At 40.2% G+C, this 26,853-nt stretch overlaps 1 protein-coding gene across 9 annotated transcripts; it reads left to right on the top strand.

The window, feature by feature from the left end:
- On the top strand, positions 1-26,122 carry dennd3b (DENN/MADD domain containing 3b). Of its 9 annotated transcripts, none has more exons than XM_073872233.1 (24): positions 1-71; positions 674-786; positions 1,316-1,577; positions 10,396-10,511; positions 10,927-11,060; positions 11,356-11,467; positions 11,585-11,704; positions 11,839-12,057; positions 13,828-13,943; positions 14,041-14,196; positions 14,291-14,387; positions 14,458-14,561; positions 17,622-17,797; positions 18,145-18,669; positions 18,756-19,015; positions 19,106-19,276; positions 20,348-20,477; positions 20,605-20,712; positions 23,196-23,332; positions 23,537-23,697; positions 23,991-24,127; positions 24,375-24,490; positions 25,455-25,580; positions 25,774-26,122. In XM_073872233.1, the coding sequence occupies exons 2-24, from the start codon at positions 712-714 to the stop codon at positions 25,978-25,980; spliced, it is 3,765 nt and encodes a 1,254-aa protein (XP_073728334.1). In that variant the 5' UTR covers positions 1-71; positions 674-711; the 3' UTR covers positions 25,981-26,122. The 9 variants fall into 9 exon arrangements, 5 of the variants coding, with proteins under 5 accessions (XP_073728334.1, XP_055066280.2, XP_073728335.1 ...); XM_055210305.2 differs by having other exon boundaries at positions 25,455-25,592; positions 25,774-26,121; XM_055210307.2 differs by having other exon boundaries at positions 57-77; positions 25,455-25,592; positions 25,774-26,121.
- The last annotated feature ends 731 nt before the right edge of the window (positions 26,123-26,853 follow it).

Below are 26,853 nucleotides of genomic sequence, written 5' to 3'. Positions count from 1 at the left end.
GGTTTTGTGGTGTTTATCTTCAGCGGTCCCAGTGCATAACATCACTTTCGATATACTCATGATCGACGAAGGTAACAGTTACGTCTTTTTAATATATTCGCAAAACAACGTTATTTCATATAGTATTATAGAGGTAACGTTAGTTATAGCAAGGTTACAATTTGTAAATAATTAAAAGAAAACGTTCATAAGCGACAAAGCTTATGAACTGTACAGGTTACTGTGCATTTTTAAAATTTAAGGCTGAATGGGGGGGGGGGGGCACCTGAATAGGTGTGTTTAAACTTGTTTATTTGGATGGTCATGCATTTATTTAAATTTGCCCGGGGTTATTCAATACAGAGGATAGATCTCAGGACACACGATCCCATGGATCGTTTTAAATTAACACAATGAGTTTACTGACAGACTCACCGACTAGAAGAATAAGTATATTACATTAAACTTTGTTGACATGATAGCAGCTGGGCATACATCATATTAATGTAATTTTGATGTAATGATGTCAGATTTTTATTTGATGTCTTATTTGTAAGTTGACTTTAAAAGTTGTTTATTTGATACCTTTGTTATGCTACAAGCATGCCATCTTATTTATGATTATGCTACTCTATGGTATTCGACATCTTGCAAACATACCTGTTTTCTTTTGAAAATTCATATATATTTACAGGTTGCATAAAGTGAATGTTATATGAAGAGTGAGTCTCAATGGCAGAGCCACTCCCTTCAGGATTACTGGAAGCATGTGTTGTTGTTGGACTTTCAAGTGATACATTGAAAGAGGTGTTTGAGTTAAAATAATATCCTTTGTAAGATAAACCTAACCATGATACATTCATTACCATATGTCAATACAAATAACTGTGTTTGCAACACAAACTTAATACTAAACTGTGTGTTTATTGCCACAAATATAACTGTACCTGCATGTAAAATTGTTTTTATTAAAATGTGATCCTGGTTTGTTAAGGTGACATTACCAAATTGGTTTCTTTATTTAATAATGTAATGTTGTGTTCATAACATGATCAGACAGGCACATGGAATGTTATGCAATAGAAATCTTGATTACTAGAGTTTTGCATCTTGATATGAGGTAGTTTTGGTTTTAGTTTAACCATTTATGTAAAAGCTCTGTGGTAATAAATCATGGAAAGTATGATTTTTTTCCTAGTAAACATTTTTCTGAATTTATTTTGTTAAAGGGGACTTAAAGCTAAAAAGATAAAGCAGTAGATTACATTATATATAGTACAGAATATCACCACATACAATGTTTAATATTTATCCTGCTTTTCCTGTCTGTGCCCAGTCTCTTCTGCAGGTGAATGAAAGTCCTTTACTTCTCGATCCCGAGGTCCTTCAGGTTCATGCACCTCCATTTGTGACCAAAGGGAGAATCAATGAGCCAGGGATGGGAAGGTTCAGCCACACCCAGCGACGGTTTTCCTTCATTAAGAAGAAGAATGACAGACCGCCGGACAACGCAGGAAAAGCTAAGGAGGAAGCCACAGAGGACTTCAACGTTCCTAAAGACCTGGATCTAGCGGCCCTGCCACAACTTTGCTTTCCAGGTAAAATCATTCAAAGCTTTAGAAAAGGGACAGTGTACATTAATTAACATTCGTATATGTGAATGTACCCAAATTAGCCCTAGGGCTAGTTTTCATTGGTAGTCCCTTTGCCAGATGTTATTGGGCTCCAAGATAAATAAAAATGGTTAAATATTACAACAATACATCAATACATTACTGCAATCAACAATTAAAATCCATGAACACCTTTATTAAATACAATTAAATACAACAAGTCTGTACTAAATTTAATATTATAAGTAATACTAATAAGAGTAATAATAAAAGTAGCAACATTAATGTTCACATTGTTGGTTATGAAGAAGCCATTTCTTAAGATTAAGCTTAAAAGAGATAAATGATGAGCACTCTCTAATTGATTGAGGTACAGCATTCCACTGATGTGAAGCTCTGAATGAAAAAACAGTTTGACCAAATGTTGTTCTCCTACCTGGAATTATACAGTCTGCTCTAATAGCACATCTTGTAATTCTGTTTTCAATAGATTTAAATATTATAAAATCAGTCAAAGAAGGAGGAGCCTTTTTCGTGTGAATTTTAAAACTAAAACAGGAATCCAGATGTACCCCTAGATATTTATATTCTGATACAACCTGTAGTCTATCTCCTGAAATAAAAATGTCCTGGTTTATATTAGGCTTATGCCCTTTAGAAAAAAACATACCAACTGTTTTTGACACATTTAAACTCAAAAAACTCTGATTAAGCCAGAATGTAACTTTTACCATAACGTCTGTCAACTTTTTTGTTACCTCTTCTGAATTTTTTCCATGTGTAAAGTTGACTGTATCATCAGCATACATTAAGATATTACATTGTTCACACTCCTTGGGTAAATCATTAATGTACAAGCTAAAGACAATTGGGCCCAATATTGACCCTTGCGGTACTCCAGTTGATAGACCTACTAATTAGAAATACAACTATCAATTTTTACTAATTGAGAACGAGAAGAAAGATAAGATTTGATCAAATTTACAGAATGTGTTAAGAAATTAAAATCATATAATTTATGCAATAAATTATTATGGTTTATAGTATCAAATGCTTTCTGTAAATCAAGAAATACAGCCCCTACCACACCACCTTTATCAATTAATGATTTTACCTTTTCTGTAAAGTAACATATGGCACTTTTTGTTGAGTAATTTGCCCTAAAACCAAATTGGATGTAATTGGAAGGAACTATTATTAAGGTAATCTATAATTTGTTTGGCCACTAGTTTTTCAAAAACCTTTGATATTATAGGTAGGACACTGATAGGCCTATAATTACAGGGTAAACAAGTGTCGCCTCCCTTAAATATAGGAGTCACGACCGCTGGTTTCCAAGAACTAGGGAATATCCCTTGATCTAATCAACTATTAATAATATGAGTTAAAGGGTTAACTATTGAAGAACTAATTTGTTTCAATAAGAGTGTGTCCATACCAAGTTGATAACTTGGTATGGACACACTCTTATTGAAACAAATTAGTTCTTCAATATATATATATACAGTATATATTTATTTTTATTTTTTTAATAAAACACTGTAATTTTGTTTCACACAAATCTCTGACACATGACACAGTGTAGTACCTGAGATACTAACATTATAATAGCACTGTAGGTAAAGGCAAAGGTCAGCACGCTGCAATATATTTAAACTCAAGCAGTAAACTAGACGGTATAGACTTATTTTTATGATTTTCCGTTTTTCTAGTTTTAGTTGTTTCAGTTTGCATTATATTTACAGTTAAGTTATTTTATATCATTATTTAGGACTGTCAAAGTTATCTGATATAATTGAAATTCGTAGCACTTTTACGTTTCTTTAGGGCTAGATACATTATTGCTGTCCATTGGTATTTTCATATTAAAGGGATAGTTCGGCCAAAAACGATATTAAACCCATGATTTACTCACCCCCAAGCTGTCCGAGTTGCATATGTCCATCGTTTTTCAGACAAACACTGTTAGGACGTCAGTTTGATTGGTTGCTTTGTTTCTGTGTTTTCATTGTCTGTGTCTATGTTTTACAGCTCTGCTCATGCGCGTCTGTCATTTGGGTTCTTCATCAGCGTGATTTCCTACACCTGCGTCACCACACCTGTTAATTATTTACCCCTCGTTTGGTTTGCTATATTAGTGCCCTTAGTCTTTTGTTCCCCGCGAGTTCGTCATTGTATGTGCCTTGCCAATTCTCCTCTCCTGTCCTGTCTTGTCTAGTCGGTCTAGTACCCAGTATTATATAACTCCAGTTATCTGTTCATTTTGTTATTTTATTTTTCTTACTAGTCTAGTTATTACTCATAGCTCCAGTTTATTTCTCTAGTTATTTTTCGTATTTTACCTGAGCTCTCTGCTGTCACCATCTGCCAGGTTACCCACTGCTCTGCTATCTCTGAGTGGTTGACATCTCACTCTCCGCTGCAGCTTCGGCTGTTGTGCTGCCAGAGGCGCTGTCCAGCGTACCCACGCAGGGTCTGTAGCCGCGGTCCGGCTTGCCCGGTTAAATTCTCCGTGGAGTTTAAATTATTCACCCTGTTATCACGCAGTGGATTATTCACCCTGACATCGCTCAGTGGATTTGTCACCCTGTCTTCAAGCAGTGGATTTCTCAGCTGGCCTTCGCTCATTGGACTTCTCACCCTGTCTACGCACAGCGGAAAATCTCACCCTGTCTACGCGCAGCGGATCTTTCTCTCTCTTTGATTTTTTCTCTACATTTTTCACCCAAGCTCAGCCTTGTGGACATTGACTGCCTTTAATAAATTATTATTTTTCTGCAATTGGATCCTGTCTCAGTCTCCCTCTGTAGCCCCTGACAGACGAACTCGCCATATAAATGGATCCAGCAGATGTCGAGTCAGTGCGCTCTGCCATCGCCCAGCAGGGAGCCTGGTTGGGTCAGCACACGGCACAGATAACCTCAGCGTCCCGTGAAGTCGAGGATCTTTCGTCTCGTTTCACTGAGCTTAGCGCTCAGCTCGACCAGGTCCGTCGAGAGGTCAGTCAACCCCGCCAGCCTCTGGAGGCGGAACCCCATGCCACCAGCCCTCCGCCGTATGACGGCGATCCCAACTCTTGCCGGGCATTCCTTTCCCAGTGTTCCTTAGTGTTTGCACTTCAGCCCCGACGATATGCTACTGAACAGACCCGAGTAGCTTTCTGTATTACCCTGCTCACCGGGCGAGCGCGTGAGTGGGGCACTGCGGTCTGGGATGCCCGTGCACCCTGCTGTCAGTCTTTCGATGCCTTTCGGCGTGAGATGGAAAAGTTGTTTGACCGGTCGGTTCAGGGTGACGCTGCAGCCGCCCATTTAGTGCGTCTGGCTCAGGACAGACACTCAGTCACGGATTACTCCATAAAGTTCAAGACTCTGGCCACAGCGTGCGGTTGGAATGACTCAGCTCTACGTGCCCAGTTTGTTGACGGTCTCAATGATGAAATCCAGGATGAAATCGCTACCCACGATCTACCTAGTTCTCTCGACGATATCATCGAGCTCGCGCTCAAGGTTGAGGCTCGGATGCTTCTTCGCCAACACCGCCGCACGCTGCGTCACCGGGTGCTTCAGAAGGAGTCGGTCAGTTCTACCACGCCCACCTCGTTGTCTTCACTCACTGAGGCTGAACCCATGCAGCTCGGTCGCATGCGTCTCTCTCAGAAGGAGAGAGAGCGACGTCTACTAAATTCTCTCTGCCTCTACTGTGGCAAGCCGGGGCATTTCGCTAAAGGGTGTCCGTTAAAAGATCCAGCCCGCCGGTGAGACCGGGAGTCCTGGTGGGCGTGGCTACTGAAGAAATCTCCCGTGTCTCTAGCTCTCATCTGCCGGTTATTCTGTCCTTTGGGGGCGTGGATCATCCCACTTCGGCTCTTCTCGACTCCGGTGCCGAGGGTAATTTCTTGGACGAGGAGCTGGCTCGCTCTTTGGGCATTCCCGCTGTTCCCCTCAAGATTCCTCTCGTGGTTTGGACTCTCAAAGGGCAGCAGACGGCGCAGGTCACTCACTGTACACCCCCGGTTAGTCTTTTTGTTTCCGGCAACCACCGTGAGGAGATTGTGCTGTACCTTCTAGGCTCTTCTCTTTCGCCCATCATTTTGGGTCATGCCTGGTTGGCACAGCACAATCCTCACGTGGATTGGCGTAATAGTGTTATTTTATCTTGGTCATCGTCATGTCATGTGTCTTGTCTTGGTGCTGCTTCTTCTGGTTCTGTTTCTTCTGTCTCTCAGGTTTCTGCAGCCGATCTGACCGGGGTCCCGGCGGAGTATGGAGATCTTCATCAGGTGTTCAATAAAGCCCGGGCCACCTCCCTTCCTCCTCACCGGCCGTATGATTGCGCTATCGATCTCCTCCCAGGCACTTCTCCGCCTAAAGGTAGACTTTTTTCTTTGTCCGGTCCCGAGAGAGAGGCTATGGACCGTTATATTAATGATTCCCTTCGTGCCGGTCTCATCCGTCCCTCCACTTCCCCTGCGGGGGCAGGTTTCTTTTTTGTTAAAAAGAAAGACGGCTCCCTACGTCCATGCATTGATTACAGAGGTCTCAATGACATTACCATTAAGAATAGGTATCCCCTGCCTTTAATGTCGTCAGCCTTTGAATTATTGCAGGGAGCGCGCGTCTTCACCAAATTAGATCTGCGCAATGCTTACCATCTGGTGCGCATTAGGGAGGGAGATGAGTGGAAGACAGCTTTTAATACACCTTCCGGACACTTTGAATATTCCGTTTTACCGTTCGGGCTTTGTAACGCTCCGTCTGTCTTCCAGACTCTGGTCAATGACGTGCTGAGAGACATGATCAATAAATTCGTGTTTGTGTACATTGATGATATTCTCATCTTTTCTCCGTCTATGCAGGTACACACTCAGCACGTTCGCAGAGTTCTCCGGCGTCTTCTTGAAAATCAGCTCTTTGTTAAGGCGGAGAAGTGCGAGTTTCATAGGGATTCGGTTTCGTTCCTTGGTTACGTTATTGCCGCGGGCGAGATCCGTCCAGACCCTTCTAAGATTAAGGCGGTAGCCGAGTGGCCAGTCCCCGACACTCGTAAAGAGTTGCAACGGTTTCTGGGTTTTGCCAATTTTTATCGGCGATTCATTAGGAACTTTGGTCAGATTGCTAAACCTCTTACTGCTCTCACTTCCACTAAAGAATGTTTCCGTTGGAATAATGACGCTCAGGAGGCCTTTGATAATTTAAAGTCCCGGTTTATCTCTGCTCCTGTTCTTTCTATTCCAGATCCGGAGGCTCAGTTTATTGTGGAGGTAGATGCTTCTGATGTCGGGGTAGGCGCCGTGCTTTCTCAGCGGTCTGCGAAGGACGGAAAGGTGCATCCTTGCGCTTTCTTTTCTCACCGGTTGAGCCCTGCTGAACGAAACTACGACATTGGTAACCGGGAGCTGCTGGCGGTTCGATTGGCTTTGGGTGAGTGGCGTCACTGGTTAGAGGGGACCTCGGAGCCCTTCTTGGTTTGGACGGACCACAAAAATTTGGAATATGTCCGTTCAGCCAAGAGGGTGACATCGCGGCAGGCTCGTTGGGCACTCTTCTTTGACCGTTTTAACTTTACTCTCTCGTACCGGCCAGGTTCAAAGAATACAAAGCCTGATGCCCTCTCTCGCTTGTTCGGTAGTCCTGACGTTGAGAGGGACGAAACCATCCTCCCTGAGGGGCGGGTGGTGGGTGCCCTCAGTTGGGGCATCGAACAGCGAGTGAGGGAGGCCGGACGAGAGAGTGAAGTGCCAGAGGGGTGCCCGGCGGGTCGGCTTTGGGTTCCGGCAGCGCTTCGCTCCGAGGTCATCCGGTGGGGTCACGAGTCTAAGTTTTTCGGCCATCCGGGAGTTCGGAGAACGTTGGCTACCGTCCGTCAACGTTTTTGGTGGCCCGCTATGGGCTCCGACGTCAGACAGTTCGTTTTAGCCTGTCATGTATGCGCTCGTAATAAAGCGTCTCATCAGCCTCCCATTGGTCTGCTTAAATCTCTCCCCATACCCACCCGTCCTTGGTCACACATAGCCATTGATTTTGTCACCGGCTTACCAGTTTCTAAGGGTAACACCGTCATCCTCACGGTGGTGGATCGTTTCTCCAAAGCGGTTCATTTTATTCCCCTACCTAAGCTTCCCTCTGCCAAAGCGATGTCTCAGATATTAGTGGAACACGTCTTCCGTCTCCATGGTTTACCCACAGACGTGGTATCCGACAGGGGTCCCCAATTTATCTCTCGATTTTGGCAAGAATTCTGTAAGCAGATCGGTGCCACTGCCAGCCTGTCTTCAGGTTATCACCCTCAGACCAATGGGCAATGTGAACGGGCTAATCAGGATCTTGGTCGTACGCTCCGCTGTCTGACGTCTCAATGTCCGAACTCTTGGTGCCAACAGCTTCCGTGGGTAGAATATGCACATAATTCCCTGCCTGTATCATCCACTAACATGTCTCCTTTCGAAGCCTCGATGGGTTTTCAGCCTCCTTTGTTTCCCTCGCAGGAATCCGATGCGGCGGTTCCGTCTGCTCTGGCCTTCGTCCAACGTTGCAAACGCATCTGGAATAGGGCCAGAAACGCTTTAATTCAGACTTCCAGACGAACCCAAGTCGCGGCCGACCGGCACCGGCGACCCGCCCCTCGCTATATTTGTGGGCAGAAAGTATGGCTCTCTTCCAAGGATCTGCCTCTCCGAGAGCCTTCACGTAAACTGGCTCCTCGCTTCCTTGGTCCATACAGTATAGTTAAGGTCATTAGTCCGGTTGCGGTCAAGCTCAGATTGCCTTTAGCATTCGGTCGGATTCACCCGGTTTTTCATGTTTCCAAGATCAAACCTGTTTTTTTTTCCCGTATTAATCCTGTCCCCTCTGCTCCCACCCCTCCCACCCCTCATCTAGTGGACGGTTCTCCTGCTTATTCAGTTAAGCGGTTATTAGATTCACGTCGGCGGGGCAGAGGTTTTCAGTATCTAGTGGACTGGGAGGGCTACGGTCCGGAGGAGAGGTGTTGGGTACCGGCCCGGGACATTTTGGACCCTGAGTTGATTAACGATCTCCGTCGGCGACAAGGTGAGCCCCTTCTGGGACCGCCCGGTGGCGGTTTTGGGAGGGGGGATTCTGTTAGGACGTCAGTTTGATTGGTTGCTTTGTTTCTGTGTTTTCATTGTCTGTGTTTATGTTTTACAGCTCTGCTCATGCGCGTCTGTCATTTGGGTTCTTCATCAGCGTGATTTCCTACACCTGCGTCACCACACCTGTTAATTATTTACCCCTCGTTTGGTTTGCTATATTAGTGCCCTTAGTCTTTTGTTCCCCGCGAGTTCGTCATTGTATGTGCCTTGCCAATTCTCCTCTCCTGTCCTGTCTTGTCTAGTCGGTCTAGTACCCAGTATTATATAACTCCAGTTATCTGTTCATTTTGTTATTTTATTTTTCTTACTAGTCTAGTTATTACTCATAGCTCCAGTTTATTTCTCTAGTTATTTTTCGTATTTTACCTGAGCTCTCTGCTGTCACCATCTGCCAGGTTACCCTCTGCTCTGCTATCTCTGAGTGGTTGACATCTCACTCTCCGCTGCAGCTTCGGCTGTTGTGCTGCCAGAGGCGCTGTCCAGCGTACCCACGCAGGGTCTGTAGCCGCGGTCCGGCTTGCCCGGTTAAATTCTCCGTGGAGTTTAAATTATTCACCCTGTTATCACGCAGTGGATTATTCACCCTGACATCGCTCAGTGGATTTGTCACCCTGTCTTCAAGCAGTGGATTTCTCAGCTGGCCTTCGCTCATTGGACTTCTCACCCTGTCTACGCACAGCGGAAAATCTCACCCTGTCTACGCGCAGCGGATCTTTCTCTCTCTTTGATTTTTTCTCTACATTTTTCACCCAAGCTCAGCCTTGTGGACATTGACTGCCTTTAATAAATTATTATTTTTCTGCAATTGGATCCTGTCTCAGTCTCCCTCTGTAGCCCCTGACAAACACATTTTCGGATATTTTAGAAAAGTGCGTACACTACGCTAATACTCTCTCCTGAGTCTAAGATGGCGGCGCTACCGGAAGGTAGTTTATAACGTTAATAACAAAAAAAGTGCGTCCATCCTTCACAAATTAAATCCAAACGGCTCCAGGATGATAAACAAAGGTCTTCTGTGGGTAATCCGTGCGGTGTTGTTGTAGAAATATCCATATTTAAAATGTTATTAACGTTATAAACTACCTTCCGGTAGCGCCGCCATCTTAGACTCAGGAGAGAGTATTAGCGTAGTGTACGCACTTTTCTTAGTGACGTATGACAAATTCGGAGGGCGGGGGACAGAGCAGCAGCAGAGAAACTCTGTACGCTGCGTAAGCTCTCATCCTGAAGGCGCAGCACTCTAAGATGGCGGCGCCACCGGAAGGTAGTTTATAACGTTAATAACATTTTAAATATGGATATTTCTACAACAACACCGCACGGATTACCCACAGAAGACCTTTGTTTATCATCCTGGAGCCGTTTGGATTTAATTTGTGAAGGATGGACGCACTTTTTTTGGACTTGAAGGTCGTGGACTATTGCTGGACCCCGTAACATTACATTTAATCAAACGAAAGATCTAAAATATTTTCTAAAATATCCGAAAATGTGTTTGTCTGAAAAACGATGGACATATGCAACTCGGACAGCTTGGGGGTGAGTAAATCATGGGTTTAATATCGTTTTTGGCCGAACTATCCCTTTAATTCAAAGCAGGTTGCAAAGGTCTCAAAATGTATAACATGTTTATTTAACTAAAATTAAATTATAAAAATGACAATTTAATTATTATTATTTTTTATTCAGGAGGGCTTTCTATATCTCAGGAGCAGCAGGAAGAACAATTCCACTTTCTGGTGTTTACTGACGTCTTTGGGAACCAGTCACATGGAGTAGTTCTCCAGTACTATAGACCAGTACAGGTTAGATTACTACGATAACCTCTCATAATTTTTGTGTATTGACAGGTCACCTGTGATCTACATTACCTGTTGTTTAGTGTTGTGCCAACTCAAACCATATAAGATTCATTACCATTAGCTTTTAGTTGCCATGTTGCTGGCAGAATTCTTGAGACTGACTAATACATTTGGTAGAGGTTGTGTTTGCTTTTAAACTGTGAAAGTGAGGACTTTACTTTGAATAAAACAATATTTATGGTTTGACCTTAGGTGTTAACTTTAATAATAAAATTTACAATTCTAAATATAAAGCTACAGCATTCTTATAAGAACAGCAAGTCTTTTTCTATACTTCATAAATGATATTACAATTGCAGTACAGTACCTGGTATATCCAACAAGAGTTGTGACAATTATACTGACATTGTTTTATCAGAAATGGATTTTCCAAGAGCGGATGCTGAATGGACATCGCCTTTCCTCCAAACCTCCTCAAATTTACAGTGCTTATGGGATTTGCATCATATCAAAACACCCGTATTACAACACTCTCAAAGACTGCCTGTCTAGGTATGGCCAAAAGTCAGGTTTAAGAGTTATAATGTCTTTTTTGGAAAATACTTTAAAGACAGATACTATAACATGTCAGTCAATTAGAAGGTACAGCAGGCTTTTACAACAATAGCACTGTGCCGTTATTTTGTTCCTTAGGAGCACAATAAAAACAAAATGTTTCTGTAGTTACAGGAAACTGTTAAAATAAACAATGTGATTTCCACTGTCCCTTATCTTAATCTTTCCTGTGTAGTATAAAATGTTTTTTTTTAGTTTACTGTATAATGGAACTTTATTGGCCGTTTCCTAGCCTCTTGTGTCGGCTCAAAATCTGTAAAAATACTGATATGGAAGAGGAAGTAAAGGAATTCTGTGCTAAACTGGCTCTGGTGCCAATTCCTCCCCCTGGTCAACTGCATGTGGTAGGTTTAATATGGGCATCTTAACAAATCTAAGAGATGTTTATATAATACATGTGAAGTGATTATTTCTGAAGTTTCAAGAAAAAGATCTAAGTGTGTTTCTCTGTTTTCTGCCAGATGTTCACTTTGTCCCCTCTCACAATTGTTCTTCCATCCAGAGAAGATAAAAATTATCCTGTTATTGACCTGGATCTTCATCTTCCGCTCCTCTGCTTCGAGTCCAGGGAGCTGTTGCAGGTCTTTAATGTAGACCCTGTTGACTGAATATGTAAAAAAAGTTAATGGGGTTTTTTCTATTCAAACAACTAAAGTAAAGATGGTCTTCTGGCCAACAGAAATAAATTGACATGTGTGTGTCTGTTCCTCCACAGATCATAACCAGTATACTCACAGAACAGCGTATGGTGTTCTTTTCCTCAGATTGGGCCAAACTGACTCTGATTGCAGAATGCTTAATGCTGTATATTCGACCCCTGCGCTGGCAGCACCCACTGGTGCCCACACTGTCCCGTCAGATGCTTGACTTTGTCATGGCACCGACCCCATTCCTCATGGGATGCCACCTTAGTCACTATGAGGAAGTTGCCAAGGTTCCTTAATAACTCTTTACCAGTTTGACTTCACTCACTGATTTTATTTTATTTTAATTTCATTCTTTGACATAGAGCCCTATTTTATAGGCGCATTGTCTAAAGCGCAAAGTCTAAAGGGGTCTGTCCGATTCCACTTTTGTATTGAAACTGTTATTTTTTGGTATTTTAACCTTTAAAAGTCATTTTCTCTCAGTCAAGGAAGTAAATTTAGCAGGCTTTTAATTGCTGTAAATGAATGGATAGCCTACATCAGGGGTGTCCAATACGTCGATCGCAAAGGCAATGGCGATAGATCGCACATACGTTAACTGCTGCTCCACGCGCGGATTTGGCATTATGGTATAAAATACTTGCATGTTTCAGAATTACTCTGAGTTGCTGCTTTTTTTCTCAAATGTGTTTTTATAAATCTTATGCCATGCCTCTGCAGCTCAGTCGTCTAACTTCCAAAAGTCACCAGGATGCGCATTCTTGCGTTCACCCCGGAGCTGATCCACGTGCACGGTGTGTGTGCGCGAGCAAGCAAACAAGAGAGAGAGAGAGAGGCAGTGTAGCGCTGATTTATATGCTTCTGATACTGTTGTCATTTTCTAGTTTGTTTCAACCGCATCTCCGCTATTTTAAGAAGTGCTCGACATGTACTCCAGGATTTTTTTAACTCCTCAAAAAGAATAGAGTAATGGTAACAGCCCTATATTCAATGTAGAGGTATAGTCCTAACATGCATTTAAAGTGTTATAATCATAATTAACTGTGTTTTTAGCAGGTAGATCTTGTCGGCTTTATCATTTTAAAAGTAGATAGCCACACAAAAAAGTCTGGACACCCCTGGCCTACATGATCTGTGTGTTATCTCAAAAAATATTTACAAATATGCAAGAAAAGGTTTGTTCTCTAAAAATTCTTTATTTGTAACAAACAAGAGATAAAGAATTTACAAACGTGTGGAGACGTTTCAGCACTTTGACAGCGCTGTGAGAGCTTTGAAAAATATTTCTAAAAACAGTTCTCATCTCATCATATCCACAGGTACAGAGTCATCAGAAACATAAAAATCCATGGGGTAGCATTTAAAAAAAAAACATTTAAAAATATATGCAATAGTTGCATTTGTTTAAAGCATTTAATTAATTACCAGGCTGCAGGTGAAGCTGCTCTTTACGCTTTCTAACGTCTCATAATCGGTCCTCATTTATGTCCAAGAGACTCAATAATCTTATACATTTTAATCCTTTGATTTTTCATATTTTAAAACGTTTATGTGCTGCTGCACATTCGTGTGTGATAAGCAAACCCGTGTGGTCGTCCTGTTTATAGTCGCATATTACTAACATGCACATAAAATAACAAAAACAATATTGCTCCATTGACTTTAGACCAGGTTTTGTTGGTCAATGGCGTAGTCTATTTAAGTGGCCTCAAAATAGCAACGTGCCAACAATGCGCCTGAACACACCTTGTTTTCAGACCAGAACGCCCATGGGCATTTGCAATTTAAACAACGTGGCGCTAAATGTGAAAATGATAACTGCGCCAGGTTGAAACTAGCAAAAGACACTTGCGTCGTGCTTTGCGCCAGGTTTATGATAAAGCCCATAGATTTACGTAGTCAATATTTAAGATATCAAGATTATATTTTTACAGAATGTTCTTTAGGATAATTTTATGTTAAAAAAAATGACTTTAGATGGGTTTTCACATGCAGCATCACATTTATTCTCTATTTTATAATACTAGCCTAATAAATCTGTCTCATACCTATATCAGGAGACAGATGATCTGATTCTGATCAATATTGATGAGGGAACAGTGTGTTGTTCAGGCAGTAATGATGTTGATCTTCCAGAAGCCCCTCATACAGCTGCTCAGTGTTTCAAGAGCCGGTAAGAAACATTCTGTCATTTAAACATTCAGTTGGCTCTTGCTTGCTTGTCTTGCTCTTGATGTATGTGTTACTGGTTTGCTGTGATCTTCGTGCAGAAGAAAAGTCCTACAGATACACTATGACCTGGAAGTGCTTTATCGTGGCATCTGTAGTGATGTTAATGAGCTGCGTATGCGGAGAAGACACTGGCAACACGGACTCAATCGAGATATTCAGAACATCACCCTGGAGCTCATTGTGAACATGTTTAGGTAATCAAAAGCTTATGCTTTTTATTTTCAATTGAATTTGACTCAAGGGACTATTAAAACGTCTAACTGGAATGATTATTGTTTCCTTTTCCAGAGATGTTGATGATCATCTAAATTATGAGCACAGAGTTTTTAACACAGATGAATTTTTAAAGACCCGGGAACCAGCAGACCAAGCGTTTTATAAAAAGGTTCGTTTCTGATTTGTAAAATGGCTCACCTGTGACCAAACTTTACAACCAATGTATTTTGTCATGACAGGTCTTGGAAACACACATTTTCCACTCTTTCTTGAAAGACCATTTGAATGGAAAGTTGAAAGCATTCACCAGAATGGAGAGGAATACTCGGACAGAAGACCAAAAGTAGGTTGTTTGTAAGGGATTATGTCAAGGTTAATATGAGTGATTTGTTGGTTACTTTTACTACATTTTAGTTTGTCTACGTGGATTTAATATTGGTCATAACATAGGTCATTATATGATCATTTTTGTATCGACTTATATTTAGAGGACCAGTCAATACTGTACAACAATATCCTGACAATGGTGATTAATGGTGAAAGACCTAAATGTGTTTGTTATTAAGGCTTATTACACGGCTCTCTGGAATACTTGATTCTGATTGGTCAGTTGAGACATTTGCAGGTTCATTCTTTTCAAATAATAACCGCTCCAAAGTAATAACGCATAGCCGGTACTACTTGTACGATTTAAATCGCTCCGTGCCAATAAAGATTACTGTTTGGCGCCATCTTGTGACAAACATTGGACAACCACAATTAAGAATGGATAACATTAATTTTATAAATTAATGGATCTGACATTAATTTTAACATGTACGGAAAAAAACAAACATTTAAACAGTGGATAGAAAAACGAACAACGACAAGACACAGAGAGCTTATTGAACTTGACAAAATAGAGCATGACAGCTACGAAGCCAACACACAAAAAAAAATACAGAATGGGCATTAAAACTTCTCAAAGACTGGCTAAAAGAGAAAAAAATGGAGACAGACAAGTATGAAGCAGAGGATCTTAATAAGGTATTACGATCATTTTATGCATCTGTGCAAAGTTTCGCGGAAGGATAAAAATGTTAATTTAAAACAAATATGCCAATAAAAGGTTTCAAATTCATATTCATGTCCAGTTTTTTTCTTATGTGGCAAGTAGCCATGTAATAAGCGGGATAATGTAGAGGCAGCCGGTAGTTATCGGGAAACTATATATTCGCGTCGGGTCCTGATCACACTGTCGTGGCTTATTTCCCGATAACTACCGGCTGCCTCTACGTTATCCCTTACTTAAAATTATACAAATCAAACAAACTATGTACAAACGGGGAAACGGTTAAGAGCTGAATACACCAAAACCCTCTCTGATATATTTAACACAATATATAAAAATGAAAATGACTGTCTAAAACATAGAAAACAAAGGTTTTTCATTCTTTAACTCTTTCTGTGCCAGCATTTTTGTCGTAGTTGAGGCGTGGTTACGAAAGCCCGTTACGAAAGAGTCGTTTATTGGGCGCTACGAATGTCTATCAAATGCGTCTGTACGTAGCTTATAGCCAATTGGTGTGTCGCATAGACGTCGTCATCGTCTTGCTGCCATTCTCCGTTCTGTGATTGGTTCCCTATGCCGTTTATTGGACGCTACGAATGTCTATCAAATGCATCTGTACGTAGCTTATTGCCAATCGGTGTGTCGCATAGACGTCGTCATCGTCTTGCTGCCCCCTCCCCGTTCTGTGATTGGTTCTCTATTTCAGGGGCAAAATAGGTCCATAGTTTCCATGCAAGACTTGCAGCATGAATAAATTTGCACGCAAGGCAGCATGGGGAAACCCAAGCTACAAAAGTTTAATGCCTTCCAGAAAATGCTTTACTTTAAATATATAAACATACAATATATTAAATGAGGGAACAGACCCTCTGCTTTAAAAAAAAAAAATTTCATCCTACCTTCATAAGTTCTCTTTTATCACCTCTCAAATATGGGTAGGTTTCTTCAAAAGCACCAAATTTGAAGCAAAAAGCTAAGATAATTAGATTTTTGTAAAGGACTTTTGATAGAGATCAGATGCAGCACGATCCTCAAAACTTAGACGGACATACAGCTGTTTGCCCTAGAGCGATACTTCTGGGTTTTATAAGTTGCAGAAGTGCAAAAAATCTGACTTTTTCCATGTATAAGTGCTATAATTAAGTACCAGTGCTTCTATTAACCTATAAAATGTGGAAAAGATCAACCCAGTAACTTAGTGTTGTAAACCATTCTCTGCAAGCTTGTGAAAAACTAGGTAATTGAAATTTGGCTCCCCTTATGATATCATAAGGGGAGCCAAATTTCAATTACCTAGTTTTTAATAATAATACCACCCCTTAATCTGCACTGTCCAACCACAGCACTGCCATTTATTGCAGAGATCAACTCATTTGCATTTAAAAGGACACACCCAAAATAGCACATTTTTGCTCACACCTACAGGGTGGCAGTTTTAACATGCTATAATAAATGACCTATATGGTATTTTGAGCTAAAACTTTACATATATACTCTGGGGACACCAAAGATTTATTTTACATTTTAAAAAAAGTATTGTGAAATGTCCCCTTTAAAAGAGGAACTGTGTAAAACTATATACAAATATAAAAACAGAAAATATTCAAAAAATATGAAATGCTTTTTAATATGTAAAGAGCTCAGATGCAAACCCTTCAAGTGTGTCTGACGTGTTTTCTTGTACATTAGCAGTTTTATCAGGCTGTTACAGTATGTTTAAGTTCAGTTATATTACTTTAGTGGCAATAAAAAGGTTATAAGTCACTAATGGAAATGCCTTATTCTCACAAATGTCACTGTAGTGATTTCATTGATAGTTAACAAATTATTCTGCTGACAAAGTCTTGTGCTGCAAAACTCTTTATAAGCACATGCAAAAAATCTCCACAAAAAAGTCAAATTTTTCTGTTTTTTCTAAATAAAGGCTAAAACATTTGGTTATTATTCTAATATATTCAGTAAACCTCCATAAACCAGGTAAAAAAAAACTTTGCACTATAACGTACCCAAGCCTTCGTTCATCGAAGTCTTCTTCCATGCACTTAGAGGAGTTTGCTGGAAAATTGTTGTGGTGTTTAACGGATTCTGCCTTCAAGCCGGTATTCCTAAATTACCTAATGCTGGGATTAACGGATTTGAAGCAAGTATTTGATGAACGTATAATACGTGCCGAGAGCATTCGTCAAATATCATTATCTAATTTGTACATCTCAACTACTGTACAGAATCTATACAGGCATTAGATTAAACATACTGTGACATCTTAAACCTTTAAAAATCAAATATATATTTTATGGTTTAAAAAAATAAGTATTATAAAATATGTATTATTTCTTTATATTTGTTGTTCAGACGAAAAGCATCAATGGATTTCTCTCATAGACGCACTATAAAGGAGATGAAAAATGATTGCCAAGACAGCAGTCTAAGTAAACGTCTGGGCACAAGTCTTCCTAACCTGGGCGATGAGACTCAACCAAGTTCCCTTAAACAGACATCTCCGACATCTCCAACCATTCCTGAAATAAGTAAAAAAAAAAATTTAAACATTAAAGTAATGTTCATTAATAATCTTTTTTATTGAAATAGTGTTCTCTATAAATCGTAAAATACATTTGTTGTAAATTATTGTAGATTTACCGCATTTTGCAGATGCTTTTATTCAAAGCCGTTTACAATGGATTCAAAGTACAGTACACGTCATTGTACTAAACGCAATGTTTAACCAATTTAACTACAGGAACATACTGTAATGTTCTTATATAAAATTTAACCTTCCCATGTGTCAGTAAAGCACAGTAATTTCATCATTTTTTTGTGATCTAGATTCGTATTTTTGCATGCCAATTATCTTTTCAAATCTTTTTCCTCCAAGCTCTAAATATACCAGCCAGACCAGTCAAGATGTTCAAACTGGCACATTTCCCTCCTCCCTTGAGCTGCTACCATGTGTCCCTTTATTTTGGAGATCTTGTCCTCCTGCTTAACAAAGCCATAACAACCACCCCACCTGATGACTCCAGCCTGCTCGCCAGGTACTACTACCTGCGAGGCCTTGTCAACATGCTAAACTCTAAACGCTTGGATGCCCTCAGTGACTTCCAGACCCTCTACAAAACAGATATTGAGATTTTTCCACATGAGCTGGTAAGGGTGTTGGTGGACTCTCTGCAGGTAGAGGAGAAATCCCAGGCAGAGAAGAGATCTGAGCTCAGGCCACTCATTTCTAAGGTGAGGACCAACGATAAGAGTGAACGTGTGGATTCAGATGATCGTGTGAAGAAGTTTCAGCTTCCCAGGACCCCAATGCAGCTGGAAGAGTTTGTGAGGTGCACTCAGGAATCTGGCATTGTGAGGGATGTGGCTACCACCCAGAGATTGTTTGAGGCTCTTACAGTCGGTAGGTTATTGTTTCATTCACGCTTTATCTGCATGAAAGGACACCTAATGTTTGTTCTCATCCCATTTCTCCTTCAACCTTTTCAGGTGAGCAAAAACAGATTGATCCAGAGATGTTCAGAGTGCTTTACACCTACTGGAAGGAGAGCGAAGCGGAGGCACAGGATCTTCAGCTGCCCGCTGAGGTCCTGGAACATCTGGACAACAGCGAGTGTGTGTACAAGCTGTCCAGCTCTGTGAAGACCAGTTATGGTGTTGGTAAAATTGCTATGACCCAGAAGAGGCTGTTCCTCCTGACTACAGGCAGGCCGGGATATGTTGAGATCACCAAGTTCAGAGACATTGAGGTTTGAATACTACCAAATGCTCTGTGTAGGTGGATGCAAGCTGCTGGACACCATTGATGTTAACTAGATGAATTTTGTGAACCCTTGCAGGACTTAAAGATCTCAACTGCTTCATTTCTGCTGTTGAGGATCCCATCTCTAAAGATCAAGAACAGACTGAAGAAAGAGAAATTTGAGGCAAATTTAAAATCTGAGTGTGACCTGTGGAACCTAATGGTCAAGGAGATGTGGGCTGGGAGAATAATGGCAGACAACCATAAGGTAAAGGAATCTAAATTTCGCATTTATGGCAGACATTTTTATCCAAAGAGACTTGCAGTGCATTCAAGGTACATTTGAAGAGTTTGGTTCCAAAACTATAAATGCCTTTTTTTTAATTAGTTACCACCAAAAAGCAAAGCGCGCTCAAATACAGAGCGACACAGTCGGGTCATGCACTTTTTTAGGCGGGGTGCTTTCCTCTTCCTTTCCAACGTGGCATTCTAAAAAAAAGTTTAAGTATTTTCAACTGGCTGTGGCGTTACACTCTATTTGAGTGCACTTACCATGCCACTAGCTGTGCGTTCACACCAGAAGCGAATAAATCACACTATTCACGCATAGTTGGACGATTAAACATTTTGAGTTAAAGGAATAGTCTACTCATTTTCAATATTGAAATATGTTGTTACCTTAACTAAGAATTGTTGATACATCCCTCTATCGTCTGTGTGCGTGCACGTAGGCGCTGGAGCGCGCTGCGACACTTCGATAGCATTTAGCTTAGCCCCATTCATTCAATGGTATCAAACAGAGATAAAGTTAGAAGTGACCAAACACATCAACGTTTTTCCTATTTAAGACGAGTAGTTATACGAGCAAGTTTGGTGGTACAAAATAAAACGTAGCGCTTTTCTAAGCGGATTTAAAAAAGGGGCAACATTATAGTATGGCGTAATAGCACTTATGGGAGTACTTCGACTGATATTAACATCATCGTTGTATGATGCGCCATTTGGTTGTTGTGATATTTGTCCCGCCCTTTCTCCACTGTGATTGGATGGCCATGTGAGAGCTGACATTGACGAGCTGAGTTTTTCACTCAAAGTTGATTATTTTTCAACTCTCAGCGCTGAGCACAGAAAAAACACTGAACGCCGGCTTTCAGCGCGGAAAAAAACGCTAGCTGCTGGCTTTTTTGAAAAATGCAGAGCTTCCGTTGGAAACAATTGAAAACATACACCGGCCAGCGGCCGCGGGTGTAAAACTTTTGTTGTGCATGCCCCCTAAGAAAGCTTTCTCCTATATATCTTCTCCATTGTTTATATAGTAACACCCTGTTCACTTCCTCAGGACCCGCAGTATGTGCAGCAGGCTCTGACCAATGTCCTGCTCATGGACACTGTGGTGGGCTGTTTACAGACACAGAAAGCCGTTCTTGCTGCCTCCAAGCTGGCGTATTATGAAAAACTACGCCATGAAGGTGTGTTTCAGTCTGTAATGTGTCCTGTCTGGGTTTTATTTGATATTATATGAGATAACTATGAGAACAAATGTGTGATGAAATCAGAAGAGCTTCATGTTTTATCTCTTGTCTTTGTTTCCCACAGTCCCCATGATTATTCCCAGACCCACAGCCGAGACGCTGAAGCACAAGATTAATCCATCGGAGAACATGAGGAGCCCTCAGTCTGTTGATGTCTTGCTGTTCATTCCAGGTCTGCAGGAATATTTTAGTTACATTAATGTTTATTTCAGAGAGTGTCTTTGATGCATTTTGCCCTCAGAGATTTTAGGAGGAACTTGTTTTTAATTTTGATAACACTAATAGATAAATAGGAAATGGTCCTTAGCAGAAATAAAGCCTCAATGAGCTAGCAGAGCTGTTGTCCATAATTCTTAAAATTCAAAACACTGATACAAGCCTAAGTTTGCATGTGACACCGGAAAATAAAAATTCTATCATCATTTACTCACCGGATGGTGAAAAATGTTAATAATCAAACAAGTCTGGGGCACCATTTGCTTCCATAGTATTATTTTTTTCTACAATGTAAGTCAATGGTGCCCCAGATCTGTTTGGTTGCAAATGTTCTAAATTATCTTTCTTTGTATTCAGCAAAACAAAGAAATGTATAAAGGTTAGGGTCAACTTGAGGTAATGATGTAAATTATAGAATTTTCATTTTTTGGTGAACTATCCCTTTAACACATTTTGGTCCCTTTTAAAAATTGGCTTAAAGCAACTGGAATCAAGTGAAACTGTAACAGATATCAAGTGCCATTGCTTAATATCAGACCCTTGATCCCCATTTTTTAATCTATGTTATGTAAGGAATAATTGACGACGGCCCATTGAATTCTAAGAAAATAATGCACACCCAAGGTCGTGCCGTTACACCGCGGCAGGCTTGTGCACAATTCAGAATTTCTGAATTGGCCTCCCTTCAATTCATGAATTGGAATTTGAATTGAATTGACCCTAAAGGAAGTTGAATTGGAATTGGAATGACAGGAAGTGGAATTAAATTCATGGCAATTTAAAGAAATTCCACAGTCACACAACAGAAAGAATCTCACATACATTCAGTGTTAGGAAAGTTACTTTGGAAAATTGTTTGGCAACCATTTTAAATGCTTGGTTAAAGTAAAACATTCTGGGAAATCAAGTCATGTTCCATTGTGTTCCACAAAATTACAATTACAAAAAATCGAACTTAATCATTTGTTATTTGACTAGAGTTTTTAACATTAATTGCTGGGGGAAAACTTTTCCTTTTAATGTAATCTGTACAAGCAGTTCAAACTCGAATTGTAATTCTAGATCCTGTTTTTGACATCGTTTAGGTGGGGGAGTCAATTATTCCTCTTATACCACGGTTACCACAAACATTGCTCTGGTGCCTATTTTTAAGACATTTGACAAGTTAGGTGTGCGGTTATCTGAAATTAATGCATACCCACGGAACATTTCTCAGCCAATCAGAATACAGCATTTAACAGCCCCGTGGTATAATAAAGCAATAAGCCCCAAGCAGTGGGTTACCACCAGTGCATTTTATAACAGCTAAGGGGCGTTGCCACTGCTTCGCGGGGGTTATTGCTTTTATAAAACGGTTACTTCATATGCATAATAACGTTAGCAGGATTTTATCAAATAAAACACAAATAAGCTGTAATTATATTAGTACAAATATTACTCTTCCGTCAAACAAAGTAGTTCCTCAGAATCAAGTGTGACTGAAACAGAGCGCAGTTCCCAACCAACACAGACGCAGCAAAGACACAATGAAAATATGATTTAAGACTGTGGTGTTTATTTTATAGACCAACATTCATCTAATTTATACATTAACATTTATAGCGTGCAACTGTTGAAGTGATGATCAAATATGCTTGGAAGCATGTTTAACTCTTTCCTTGTCAGTGTTTTTTTTTTAAGTTGCCACCCAGTTTTAGTTTAATGCCTTGCAGAAAATTATCTTCTTTAAATAAACATAAAATATCAAATGAAAGAACAGACCATCCGCTTTCAAACAACAACAAAAAAAAAACTTTCATCTTACCTTAATTTGTTCTCTTATCACCTCTCAGATTTTTTTTAGCTGAAAGCAGAGATAATTCCATTTTTGTGAACTTTTGTAAGAGATCAGATTCAGACCGATGATCAAAACTTACACACGCTGTTTTTAGTGTCGAGTGAATCAACAGTGTTTAAGTTGGGTAAGATCGCCACCCAGTGGATAACGGAAATATGAATTTGAGGTAAAAACTCCTCAGGGAACGTTTTCTCTTTATTGATTAGATGACTCAATATTTATTGACATTTATCTGGATATCGCCATAATTGTGCAATTGTATACAAATTAAAAATATGATTAAAGACTGTAGTGTTTATTTTCATAAATCAGTACGCAGCAACATTGGCGCAGTGATACTTCTGGAATCCGGTCTGAACCGTGGGTTTACCGGGGTATTTTATCACGGCTTAGAATGCGTTTCAACCAATCAGAATGAAGAACCAGAACTGCCTGTTTTATAAATTATTTTAATGTATTCTGTGGAGAGTTGTAACAAGTGTTTCACTATATGTCGTGCTGTATATAGTCGTGTATGTGCAAATTTGAAACTTATAAATGAATCATTGAGCACATTGTCAGAAGTGTTCAACATGTTCAATCACTCTTTTACTTTTTTAAAGGTCAGTTAACTCTCTCTGCTGACCTGGATGGGAACCCTAAGCTCTGGTGTGCTCTTGGCTGTGGGAAGGTGGTTGTGTTTGATGCTGTTAGTTGGACCTTACAGCAAAACTGCATTCATGTTGGAGACTCTCCATTGGTAAGAAGCACTGATTTATTGAAGATAGTATGGAAGGTAACAACAGTGTAAGATGATTTTCTTGATCAAATCTTGGTTTTGTGGCCATATAGGAACAGATTAGGTTTCTTCCTAATTTTGCTATGTTTTTTTCAATTTGTGGCAGAGTGAACATTTAAATTCTTGATCTCGTAATGGATTTAAAATGGCAGTCTCTTTCCCCAGAACTGCATGATGGGATTAGATCAAGAGCAGTTGTGGATTGGTTCTCAAGACTCTGTCATTTACATAATCAACACTCGCAGTATGCTGTGTCATAAACAGCTGACTGAGCATCGTGGAGAGGTCACAGATTTCGCCCTGGAGAAACTGAACCACAGTCTCAGGTGAATAGTGGACAGAAGACAAATTTTTATTTGGCTTAACCTCAATAGGGAATTGAAATAAAAGTTATGAAAGAAATGGTTCTTCTAAGAATGTTTGACTCAATGGCTTTTTATGACATCACCTTTTAAGCTCCTTTATTTTTAAAAGTGTACTCTGTTCCCTTTTCAGAGCTCTAAAAATCTTTTACTAAGTGCAATAAAATTATACGCAAGTTCTCACCAGGAGGTGGCAGCATTGTTTGGGATATTTTCTGTCTATTTATATGAAATGTTAATATGATGTGTTCCCAAAGCCCAGTGCAGGTGTTTTCCTGTAGTGCAGATGGCACTGTGATTGTTTGGGATGTTCCCACTTTGAAGGTGAAGAGACAGTTTCATCTGACCTGTGACAGATTGCAATCCATTCAAATCCATGACACCCTATGGTGTGGTACGTTCGTCATCAACCTATTTAAATATATACTTTAACGTTACCAATACTTTTACATGCTAAACTCTGCATTCAAATTTGAATCTTAACCAGTTCATACATACTCCTTGTGCAACACAAAAAACACAAAGATGCCTATTGAATCTGCAAAAATTAATGAACAATGTATAGCAAAACCTTTTAAAATCAGAATAAAGTCAAAATATAGATTTTTTAATTATTTTGTCTTTGTTTATAATTTGTAAAGGTGCCAGTGATTGTGTAATGGAGCTAAGACAGAATGGATGTCTGCTTCGTAAGATTTCCCTCCTAGACGCAAACATCCAAGCCAGTGTTTTCAGCAGGATCACATTGCACTTAGAGGTTGATATCACCTGCGTGCACTGTATACACTGCATGTATTAATACTCTAGATTTTGATTGTTAAGTGAAAAATTTACCTTTTAAAGAAAAAAATTAGAGTCAAGGTTTTTTACAAGACATCTGCAGATCCTTGGGTTGGTGTGTGAAATCTGTAAGGGTGGCCCTTATAAGAAACATGATTTTTGAAAAACACTTTGGAAAAGGGAGTTGGGCCGAGTACCAAAACACACGTGTAGCCAATCAGCAGTAAGGGGCATGTTTACTGTCATTTACATCGTTATGGGTTGCGAATGTGTGGGGTGGGTCTATCAAAAGAAGGTCCAGATTCTTGGGGGAGGGGCCTTCAATTTAAAAATTGTACTAGATTTTTATTTTTTTATGTTAAAGGAAAACACTACCGTTTTTCAATGTTTTGTGTTCTTGCCTCAACTTGGATGAATTGGTACATACCTGTCTTTTTTTGATGTTTGCTCTTTTGGTCTTTGTGCAGCGCTTCATGAATGTGTTAGCATTTAGCCGAGCTCCATTCATTCCTATGGCTCCAAACAAGTTTTATTTTGTGACACCATACTTACTCGTGTAACTACTCATGTAACAGTCTTTAAATAGGGAAAACATGAAAGTGTTTGGTGGTTTCTAAATTCATACCTGTTTGGAGCCATATGAATGAGCGGGGCTGGGCTAGATGCTGACACATTCACAACGCGTTGTACAAAGAAATAAAAGTGCACGCATTAAAAATACATAGGTATGTATTAATTCGTCAAATATAAGGTAAGAACATAGTAAAATATTGAAAAATTGTGGTGTATTCCTATAAGTATTTGTTAATTATTATAGAAATGAGTGTTATTGAGAATACTAAATATTATTCACATTGACTTACTCACATTGTGTGAAATGCATAACATTATAATACACTCATATAACCAGTGATTTCAAGGCTCTTGTTTTTGTTTTTTAGCGAAAACAGATCTGGACGAGTTTCGCAGACTCGGCCGAGCTGTGCATATGGGACACATCCGACCTAACTAAAGCACCTAAACAGGTCACACTCCCCGGTTGTTGTCGGGTCACCTGTATGATCAAGGTGAAAGATCAGGTATTCAGTGTGTAATACGCTATCTTACTGTACTGTACCATATTATTTACTGTGTGTAATATGCTGTAATGTTTCCAGATATTTAGTCAATAATTTAGAAATTCTGAATATTTTCTTATAAGACTGAGTAGTCAAACAGTAGCATGTTATTGAATTGATATGTCTTATTTTCTTCCTGAAGGTCTGGATCGGCTGTAACAGTGGTGGGACAGGCCTCAGAAAGGTTGTGGGAAAAATCTTTGTGTTGGACTCTGATAGTCTGATGGTTGAGAAGGAGCTTGAGGCTCATGAAGACTGTGTTCAAACGCTTTTCTCAGCTGAGGACCGATATGTTTTCAGTGGCTCCGCAAGTCTTGATGGCAAAATTGCCATTTGGAGAGTCGATTAAACCAGCTGATATGTTCATTTTAATGTCCATTGAAGGGACATTCCACTTTTTTTGAGGGTATGCTCATTTTTCAGCTCCCCTAGAGTTAAACATTTGATTCTTGCCGTTTTGGGGTCCATTCGGCTGGTCTCCGGGTCTGGCGGTGCCACTTTTGGCATGGCTTGGCATAGTCCATTGAATCTGATTGGACCATTGGCATCGCGCTCAAGGGTAGCCAAAGAGTTTTCGATATTTTTCCTATTTAAAACTTGACTCTTCTGTGGTTGCATCGTGTGCTGGGACCGACAGAAATTTGGAAGCTGTGATTTTCCAGGCAGATATGCTCTCGGACTGGCGTAGTAATCAATTACTTAGCTGATGTAACATGGCTGCAGCAGGCGTAGTGATATTAAGCACTGCCCGAAAATGGTCCCCTTGGTTGCTTTCAAGGCAGGGGACTATTTTCGTTTTTGCCATGTTACATCAGCAAAGTCCTTGATTGTTGCGCCAGAATGAGAGTATAGTTCCTAGCCATATCTGCCTGGAAAATCGCAACTTTTGATTTTCTGGCGGTCTTGGTGCACGATGTGGCTGCAGAGGAGTCAAGTTTTAAATAATAGGGGGGATATTGGAACTCTTTGGTTGTTTTTTGTGCGATGCTGGTGGTCTGGTCAGATAGTGGATTGTGCTAAGCTACGGTATTATAAAATTGCTAGCGCCAGACCCGTAGATCAGCTGAATGGATTCCAAAACGGTGGAAATCGGGTGTTTGGCTCTAGGGGAGCTGGAAGGTTAGCATATTTTCAAAAATAAGTGGAATGTCCCTTTAAGGTGCATTCAAACTTGTAATGTGCATCTAGTTACACTGCCCTTTACTGAAATGTTTCTGTTGAA

The sequence above is a fragment of the Misgurnus anguillicaudatus genome, chromosome 10, assembly GCF_027580225.2.
Source record: "Misgurnus anguillicaudatus chromosome 10, ASM2758022v2, whole genome shotgun sequence".
Classification (NCBI taxonomy): domain Eukaryota; kingdom Metazoa; phylum Chordata; class Actinopteri; order Cypriniformes; family Cobitidae; genus Misgurnus; species Misgurnus anguillicaudatus.
This window is presented reverse-complemented; position numbering and strand designations above follow the sequence as displayed.

Coding starts and splice junctions, on each gene's coding strand:
- dennd3b (XM_055210305.2), top strand. CDS start 712: ATGGCAGAGCCACTCCCTTCAGGATTACTGGAAGCATGTGTTGTTGTT. Junction 1,578..10,395: donor GCCACAACTTTGCTTTCCAG/GTAAAATCATTC, acceptor TTTTTTATTCAG/GAGGGCTTTCTATATCTCAG. Junction 12,058..13,827: donor ACTATGAGGAAGTTGCCAAG/GTTCCTTAATAA, acceptor TACCTATATCAG/GAGACAGATGATCTGATTCT.